At 42.4% G+C, this 10,572-nt stretch overlaps 1 protein-coding gene across 1 annotated transcript in view; it reads right to left on the reverse strand.

Moving 5' to 3' along the window:
- chs1 (chitin synthase 1) overlaps positions 1 to 9,282 on the reverse strand; it is a gene marked incomplete at both ends in the record, with an annotated part of 46,510 nt that extends 37,228 nt beyond the window's left edge. Inside the window, 3 exons of the mRNA XM_084308199.1 lie at positions 296 to 481; positions 5,565 to 5,700; positions 9,236 to 9,282. Of these exons, the coding sequence (XP_084164325.1) occupies positions 296 to 481; positions 5,565 to 5,700; positions 9,236 to 9,282 (369 nt within the window). The remainder of the gene's footprint in view (positions 1 to 295; positions 482 to 5,564; positions 5,701 to 9,235) is intronic.
- Between the last annotated feature and the right edge of the window lie 1,290 nt (positions 9,283 to 10,572).

The following is a 10,572-nucleotide window of genomic DNA, read 5'->3' on the forward strand; positions in this document are numbered from 1 at the left end:
CAACCCCTACCCCTTGTAGCTTAGTTTTTAAGTGCCACTACCCAGACGACTGCACTCCAAAACGAGGGGTAGGACGGGCCAATGAAGATAATTGGGATAGGGCCTGTTTCTACAGTTACAGAGCTATGCCAAAGGCCATGTGTTCTTATACTTTTTAGGTGGTTACTATTTGCACATTAGATCCCATTCCCAAATTACATTATTAAGAACCAATCACTGATTTACCTTGCTGGAGCCATACATGTGTATTATACATGATAACAACATTGTGTATACTATAGGTATTTGTACTTACAGAGCCCATGGTCTTCATGTTGGGATGGACAAAGCTCTTGAAGGCACACCTCCAGAGAGACTTCATGAAGACCAGAATGTTTGGAAAGACCAGACAGAAGACCAGCATCAACATGTAGAACTGCTTCTCCTTCGGGCTCCGCAAGGAGGAGGGGCTGGACAGAGTGGACAGCACCAACAACGAGCCCTGAAACAAGGAAGTGGTCATCATTTCAGTTAAGTTGTTAGAAAACCAGGTCTAGTGTGGTGCCAAAAATGGGTTCCAATCTAACTCCAGGTCATAAACTAATGCTACATTGTTCATATTTGCATTTCAAAACTGTAATATTAATCTGACTTGTGACATATTCAACCATTTCCACCACATTATAGTTTGTCAGCTTGATTTGATGTTAGGCTTAGCATTGTACATGGCAAGGTAACCAAGATGGTTAGCTAATGTTAGCTTAGCATTGTACAATACATGGCAAGGTAGCCAAGATGGTTAGCTAATGTTATTGATTCATTGATTGAAAACTTTATTAACAGATTGCAGAATGGGTACAATACAGTATGGCTCAATACACACAATTGTTAAGGGGATGCAGACCAGAAAAAGACTTTCATCTTGTTTATCAGGGTCCCCCATTTTCAATTCATTGATGTGGCATAATTGCGAAACGTGTTTAGACCCTTGTTTGTGCCGAATCTGGGTTGAACATGATTTGTGGAACTCTGGTGTTGTGGTCGTAGAATTCACTGACCTTTGGGAAGTATTTCGACATGTACATGGGTACCTTAGTGGTGTAGTGTATCTTGTAGACCAGGCCCATTGCAAGTTGCTGTACTCTGTCGTCTACTCTAAGCCATCCTAGGTTGTCAAAATGGGCAGGGGTGAAGTGGGTTTTAGGAGTAAGGTCAAGCAGTAGTCTGACCAGTTTGTTTTGTGATGTTTGTAACATTGTACATGGCAAGGTATCCAAGATGGTTAGCTAACGTTAGCTTCTCTATCAAGTCTGTCCGTTTGTGTTTCTAAATACAGTGGACAGTGATTGTACATGACAACAGTTAGTTTCAACTCAGAAGTAGATTGAACAAATATTGCAAGCGGAATGGCTCAGCTTCACACTGAAAAATGCACTTAACAGGTTGCTCAGTTCCGATCACTCTGAGCACTTTCTGACTAGGCTCAGGATCTGGAAGAAATGCATGGACATGTTTCCCTTTAAATTCAGAAATAAGAGCAAGAACATGCAAATGGACCTTGTAGAAGTGGAGCAATCTTCCATTTTTTTTCACATTTTTTGGCAGATTTTCTGAAAATAGGGCTAGGGCTTGCCTTAACAGGTTAGGTCATAGATTAGTGAGGGGGGATCTGGGTATATTTTGGGGACATTAACATGTGCTGTCGGGCCTTACAAATAAATTAGATTTGATTCATTGATGAAATTCTTGTGTTTCAAGCTCAGACTCAACAGTGCACAATTAAGAAACATCAATGAATAGAAGAATGGTAACAATAGGTAGTAGTAGTAGTAGTAGTAACATCAAAGTAAAATATAAAATGAGGTAACAGAAAGTGTCTTGCGTTCGGGAGAGGTGTTAGTTGGACAACCGGTCCAACTGTCTAGGCTAACTGGCACTATCCGCTTCCATTCATTGTGCTAAGCTACGCTAACATGCAACCAGATAGCTGAACGCTATCTACTGAACGCACAGAGAGGAAACTGGTCTCTATCTTCTTGTCTCTCTCTCTCTCCAGCTGGCCTCTGGTAAGCTAATTTCCCAAATGTTGGCGTTTAACACCCAGTGACAAGTTTCCTTGGCGACGACGGGAAAGTTCAGAGACCACGTGAACAGCACTGGGAGCAGATCTATCGAGACCGAGCAGCACGCCAACGCTATAGAACACTGGTCCCAGGTCAGCCCAGGAGTGGTTTAGGCTACTATGGAAATGATTTGCTTTTCTATTGGGAATGCCCTCCTGTCAAGACTTTCTGGGAAAATGTCACCACTCAATTATCAGAATTTTTGTCTCTGACCATACCGACACTGCCTTAATTCTGTATTGTTGTTGAATGATGTTTCTCAGTCATCGACCTCTGTACATGTAAAGAGACTCATTTTGGCGGGTCTTACGGCGGCCAAAAAGTTGATAGCGTCACGCTGGATTCAACCGGATAAAATGTGCCGGAAGGTATGGATTCTCACCTATCTCGATGTGATTTATCTAGCGATATCCACTGCACGAATTTGAGGTGTTAACGAAGCCAGTATAGCAGTCTGGGTAGCTGTGGTGGATAAGATAAAGGAACGCAGATAAATTAGGAATTTTCTGATGCTGAATGAAGTAGTGGATGTATAGTCCAAGTGGGGGTCCTGAGGGGGGGGGGGGGGGGGGGGGGGGGAGGGGAGAGCGAGCAAGAGCCCATGTATTGTATTTATTATTTTTATGTCTTTTAATCTTTTAATCTACTTTCATTCTGATTTAATTACTGGACTGTCATTATTGTTATTATTATTTCTGTTATTGTCCTGTGATTTATCGTTGATTATTACTGTTATTGTATTGTTTGTCTTGTTTCATGTAAAAAAAGGGAAAATTAAAAACATTTGTTAAAAAAAAAAAAAAGGGAAATGATTTGCTTTGACCCAGAACTGTATATGGAACCAGCTTGTGGTTATAATAATAATAATAATAATAATAATAATACATCAGATTTATATAGCGCTTTTCCAAATGCTCAAAGACGCTTTAACAAAACAAAACAATACAATACAATACAGTTTTAGTAGAGAAAAAATAAATGTTGGATTGTTCATGTTGTTGGGGTCAAAAAGGTCATAGGTTAAAAGCAAGGGTAAAAAGGTGGGTTTTGAGGGCTTGTTTGAACGATGACAGAGTGTCTGCATGACGGATATGGTTGGGAAGGGCGTTCCAGAGGGTGGGGGCAGCTGCAGCGAAGGCCCTATCGCCCCCCCAGGTCTGGAGCTTAGTCCTGATGGGTTGGAGGAGGTTAGCGTCTGCGGACCTGAGGCAGCGGGTAGGCGTGTTGTGGGGAAGGAGGTCAGAGAGGTAGGAGGGGGCCAGGCTGTTGAGGGCTTTGAAGGTGATGAGTAATATCTTGAACTGAATCCTGTACATGATGGGGAGCCAGTGGAGATGGTGGAGGATGGGGGTGATGTGGTCAGAGTGGCAGGTGGAGGTGAGCATGCGAGCAGCGGCGTTTTTGGACGTATTGTAGTTTTTTTTAGGATTTTGGTGGATGTGCCATAAAGGATGCTGTTGCAGTAGAGGTGAAAGCAGAATGAATAATAATAATAATACACTTTATTTGTATAGCACCTTTCATACAGAAATTGCAGCTCAAAGTGCTTCACAACAGAAAAAAAGACAGGCATAAAATGAGCACATAAAGTGCAGACATATAAAATCACAGTTTTTCACATCCCAACAGGTCACCTTGTTTATGGTTTGATTCAGTTGACATATGATTGTTACTCAGTGACTTCCGAAATTATACCAAAGTATAAATCTCAAAACACCATGATGAATGTCATCTTGCAAGTTTACTGATGAGTGGTCTAACTGTCACCAATGTAACCAATGTGACCTGGGACCATAGGATCCACAGGCGGCCGCACTAACCAGCTGAGCTAAAGGGTCAGACCCGTTAGCTGGTGCTGGTTTACTGCGACTGACTTGTTAGTAGTTTACTCTATAATTTAGTTAGTTCTTGTGGTTCCAAAATATCACTACCTGGTAATCACCTATATATTTAGCAGATCAGTTGGTACACAGAGAAGATATTCATAAACATAATTAGAAGATCTAACAGACATGAAGCCCACATGACTGAACTCAAACTGGAAAGAAACAGACTAAGAAACGACGTAAACTCCATGATCAAAACTGCAAAAAAGAATTTCATCAATGACAAAACTGAGGAAAACAAAAACAAACCATGTGAACTTTGGAAATTACTCAATAATCAACTAGGCTGCAGTAAAAAAACTTAAAACCAGATTCTCAAACATAAACATAAAGACGGACAACACGCTCATCACAGACAAGCTGGATGTAGCCAATTACTTAAACATTTTCTTCACAAACATAGCCACAACACTGGTAAACAAACTACCCTCCCACTCAGGGCATTATGGGGTAGAACACATAGTAGCTTACTACAAAAACCTAGGGGTCCACAAAGACGACTTCAAGCTGGAAATGGTAACAACAGATGAGGTACTCAAAAAACTGAGCGCCCTCCAACCTAACAAGGCTACTGTCCATGACAACATCCCCTCCAAATTCCTCAGACTCAGCAGCCGCCATCACCCCAGTCATCACACACATAATAAACCTCTCCATAAAACAGGGACACGTCCCCAAGGACTTCAAAATTGCGAGGGTGACCCCTCTGCACAAAAATGGCAGCAAATTAGACCCAGGCAACTACCGCCCTGTTTCTATTCTTACCTCCATCTCGAAAGTCATGGAAAAAATTGTCTACGAACAGGTCGAAAAGTACCTAGCGGAAAAAAATCTAATCTACGAATTCGAATCTGGCTTCAGAACATCCCACTCCACTGACACATGCCTTCTCTATTTGAACGACCACATCAAACAAGAGGGATGCGGGCAAATACTGCGGCATGGTCATGCTGGACCTACAAAAGGCCTTCGACACTGTCAATCACTCCATTCTGATTGACAAGCTAAAAGCAATTGGTTTTGATAGTCTATCAGTGAGCTGGATGCAATCCTACCTTGAGGGGAGGGAACAGATGGTGGAGGTAAACGTTACCCTGGCTATCGCCCCCCCTCCCAGTGAGCTGTGGTGTTCCACAAGGAAGCATACTAGGACCGCTACTGTTCCTAATTTATGTCAAATGACATGTCGTCAGCTTGTGACTGCAACTTGTTCCTGTTTGCGGACGACTCAGCCCTGCTGGTCTCTGACAAGAACAAGTTACAGGTTGAAAAAACCCTCAGCTCGGAACTAGGCAGAATCTGCATATGGCTCGCTGATAACAAACTATCATTACACATGGGCAAAACAGAGTCCATTCTCTTCGGTTCAAATAACAAACTCAGCAAGACCGACGGCTTCTCGGTTACAGTGGGTGACAATATTGTCACAAGGAAAGAAGATATTACCTACCTGGGTTCCATCCTAGAGGCTAATCTTTCCTGTGACAAAATGGCATCCAATGTAATAAAAAAAAAGTAGTAGTAGTAGTAGCAGTAGTAGCAGTAGCAGTAGTAGCAGTAGTAGCAGTAGCAGTACCTTAGCTACCACAGCACTGGCGAGGACAGCCAGTCCCACTATAGCAGCCACCACAGATTGGGCGAACTGGAAGCATCGTCTCTTCTCCTCCTTCTCTGCTCCGATGGGGTTCAGCTGGAACGGGTCCCATGTGTCCCTGGCACGCACACACACACACACACACACACACACACACACACACACACACACACACACACACACACACACACACACACACACACACACACACACACACACACACACACACACACACACACACACACACACACACACACACACACACACACACACACACACACACACACACACACACACACACACACACACACACACACACACACACACACACACACACACACACACACACACACACACACACACACACACACACACACACACGCACACACACACACACACACATTTAGAATATTTATTTATGTCCACATAAATAAAAAACAAATACAATGTCTAAAGGACACAAATATTATCAGTGCACTTGGACATTGTGGGTTATTCTGTTACATTCGTGCCCAAATTGACAATGGCAGCCAAAGTTACACGCACGCACGCACGCACGCACGCACGCACGCACGCACGCACGCACGCACGCACGCACGCACGCACGCACGCACGCACGCACGCACGCACGCACACACACACACACACACACACACACACACACACACACACACACACACACACACACACACACACACACACACACACACACACACACACACACAGTTATTATCAGGGTGTGAGAATGGACCATAACTGACACACAATGTCTTACTGCAAACTTGGACTTGGACATCACGATGGTAACCATCCAGTAATACCACCCTCAATCAGCCAATCAGGGTGGAGCCGATGAACAACATGTCCTTGTTTGTGTGTCTGTGTGTGTACAGTATGTGTGTGTCTGTGTGTGTGTGTATGGGTGTGTGTTTGTGTGTCGCGAGAGGTCAAACATAACTTATCTTCCTTCTGTATTTCAACACCATATACTGTAATATAAACAATATGTAAACTGTCAGAAGATTGACTTGGCTGTGTAAACAAAGTGTCCTTATAGACTGAGTCAATACAGCAGTCATAGGTAATATATGTATATATATATTTTTTTTTGTATTCATTTGAACACCTTTTTTAACACGAGTGCTTTTACCTCTACGCTACCCAGGCATTACCCTTTTTGACCCCAAATGCCTCCCATAGGGGCGACAGTGATTAGTGAGGTAGAGCAGTCGTCTGGTAATCCAGAGGTTCCTGGGTTGATTCCCTCTCCTCCTGGGCAGTGTGTCCAAGTGGCATTGAGCAAGACACTTAAAGGGGAACTATTTTACTATTTCTTTCACTATTTGGGCACTTTTACACAATTCCTGTGAGTCTATGGAACACCTCTGTAATATATATATTCTTTTTATTCATTGTTTTGTATTTCTAATCAAGTCCTCAAAAACAGCATTTTTCTACCTCAAGATCTTAAGCTGTTTTGAGCCTGGGCTCCAGGTCCAGGTCCAGCCACTGTGTGCAGCTCATCCTGCACCTCTCCATTATCATGCAGCGGTGTCTTTCTGACATCACAAATCATCACATTTTCAAATGACTCAGTTCAGTGAGGGTGAATATTGTGAGAGGAGAATTGGAAGAATGCGCCAATATGAGAATTCTGAGACATAGATCATATTAATATAAGTTCACATAGCTAGGAAACAATGCTAAACACTCAAAAAGGCCATTTATAAGATAGTTCCCCTTTAAGTTAAAACCCCTAACTGCTCCCGATGAGCAGGACGGCACCTTGCATGGTTGCCTCTGCCATTGGTGTGTGCAATGCATGTGTGAGTGAATGGGTCAAATGTGAGGAACAAATTATAAAGTGCTTTAGATAAAAGCTCTATATAAATACCATTTACCATTTTGGCATTTACCATTTACATAGCTTTCCAGCCACTGTGGGCAGGTTTGTTTACGTCCCAGGTCACTCTGCCATGCAGACAGGGAGAACAATAAGTGACCAGACGTCCCCTCGATGTCTTATTATTTCATTATATAACGTTTCCAAACGGACTTTTGGATTAAACCAAGTTGTATAAACGGTGGAGTGATGAATGGTCCTTCCATTGCGGAGCAACAAGTATTAGATATATTGTTACACAGGTTGAGCTACGCTATGCTGGCTAATTCTGCTTGGTAGCAGTGATGCTAACAGTTTGTCTGAAAGAGCCCTCTACCAGCAAAGATATTTGTTACATCAGAGAACACTTTTATTCACAAAATGGATCACCATTCAACGTGATTGTGATTACTTTTCTCTAACAATTTTTTCATGCATTTCTTTATGACTGCAGCGTGCAGCCCACGTGTTTGTGTCATATATTTACATGTATGATATGTGGGGCATTAGCAGAGATTGACTAGGCTGTATAAACTCAAATGTCCTGACATGCTTGAGTCCATACAGGTCACATCCATGTCAGCCCACTGTGGAATGGGTTGTGTTGACATTACATTACCACATTTTATGGCATATGCTCTGTTCCTGGGGTCCGTATCAGTGCTGCGGTAAAATGAGGTCATGGGTACAATCCAAAGTGATCAGTAAGTAGCCAGAGAATAAGGAGCTTCAAATAAAAGTAGCCTACAACGAATGAGCACTATTAAGAGAAATAATAAACGTAGCCTACAACGAACGAGCACTATTAAGAGAAATAGTAAAAGTAGCCTACAATGAATAAGTACCAAGTAGCCAATAGACTGGTATGTTATGCAGGGAAGGCAGCAGCTGACAGCGACTACAGAATGGTTTGTTGCTGATTGTTGTAACATTTCATTTCACAGTGAAATCTTTAGACAAACCTTACATGGACGAGTTGACCTTTAGCCAACATTAATGTCACCTATAACAACATATTCTGGATAATGGACAACATGCACAACTACACACACATATATACACACATATATACACACGTATATACACACACACACACACACACACACACACACACACACACACACACACACACACACACACACACACACACACACACACACACACACACACACACACACACACACACACACACACACACACACACACACACACACACACACACACACACACACACACACACACACACACACACACACACACACACACACACACACACACACACACACACACACACACACACACACACACACACACAGCAATCACTTGGTTGAGATAAGACCCAGCAGCAGAGGGGAAATTAACAGTTTCCTTGTACTGTAAATCAGACCCAAGAACAACATCACTTCACTGGTCGGTATCTAAGCAATACTCGTGTTTTAGGTGCAGGGTATTTATTGTATATGACCTTTATATATTCTAAAATATACCCACTTAAGAAATAGGATTTGAGCATGAGCATTATACACATCTCAATTCTGTGTGATTGGTACAGTGCATTTGGTAGAAAGAGAGAACATAGAGAGAGAGAGAGAGAGAGAGAGAGAGAGAGAGAGAGATAGAGAGAGACAGAGAGAGAGAGAGAGAGAGAGAGAGAGAGCGAGAGCGAACGAGAGAGAGAGAGAGAGCGAGAGCGAACGAGAGAGAGAGAGAGAGCTCTCCCATACAGCAGAAGTGTCTAATCTTGAATAAATGTGTTTCACTCAGCGGTTACCTGTGTCTCCCCTCTCTCTTCTTTCCTCTGTATTTCAGCTCCTCCATGTTTGTAGTCTGTGATACTCCCCTGTAGCCTAATGGCTGGTGGAGGCTATCTAGTAGTCTTTAATTAAAGTCTCTGTCAGTCTCGGACAGTCCACACTCACTGCCCCGGTATAAGGTCTTGAAATCGCGGTTGGTTTTCAATTAGCTCCCAATTCAACCAGAGTTGAGGTGGATTTTCTTCATACTTATAACAGTTACAGACGTGGCATCAAATGGAACTGGAACGAGCTGTAGATGAGTTGGAAAGTAAACTACATCCAACACTGGTTTGAGGCTCCGTCCACCTGTCCTTCCTTCCTCACTGATCTGTTGGAAAGACCTGTGCAGATCATTATAGTCCACACAAGTGTGTGTGTGTGTGTGTGTGTGTGTGTGTGTGTGTGTGTGTGTGTGTGTGTGTGTGTGTGTGTGTGTGTGTGTGTGTGTGTGTGTGTGTGTGTGTGTGTGTGTGTGTGTGTGTGTGTGTGTGTGTGTGCGTGTCTGTGTCTGTGTCTGTGTGTGCGTCAGGTATAGGGAGGTGTAGTCTGACGTCACTGGTCGTTCCACCCGTATATAGATTCATCATTGGGAAAATGGATTATCGGCTATTGTAACAATTCTGCCGCATTGGAAATTGAAAAGCTTTCCATTTTTGCACAAAATGAGTTCCCTTCTATCACTAACATTATTGTTTAAGCATTTTTGGTTGAAATAAAAAATAATTTATGATTAATTGTGAATATTTTCATGTTGAGCTATAGATTGTGCATGAATACTATAGGGATGCTCGATATTGGCTTTTTTACCGATATCGATATACCGATATTGTCCAACTCTTAATTTCCGATACCGATATCAACCGATATCAACCGATACCGATATATGCAGGGTTTCCCCCCCCAAAAAACGGAATCATTTCAGGTAATTAACATTACATATCTCTTGTTGTGGAATTAACACAACATTATGCATACTTTTGACAATAAATTAAATCTGAATTTGTTCTTACTTGCTTGCCTGGGTAAATAAAGGTTCTAGAAATGTAAAAAAAAATTAAATAAAAATTTCTTTTTTAAACCGATACCGATATTTTCCGATATCACATTTTTGTGCCGATATCGGCCGATAATATTGGTAGGCCGATAATATCGGACATCCCTAATGAATACGCACAGAAAGGTACACCGTGCCAATGTTCATGCTTTATTTGTTTTAAAACGAGACGATTTAGAAATGGGCAATGGGGAAAAACATTGCGTTGGACAGAGGGTGGAGCACGAAAAACGCCAATGACGTAACCGCTACACCTCC

The sequence above is a fragment of the Notolepis coatsorum genome (assembly GCF_963971535.1).
Source record: "Notolepis coatsorum genome assembly, chromosome: 2".
Classification (NCBI taxonomy): Eukaryota; Metazoa; Chordata; class Actinopteri; order Aulopiformes; family Paralepididae; genus Notolepis; species Notolepis coatsorum.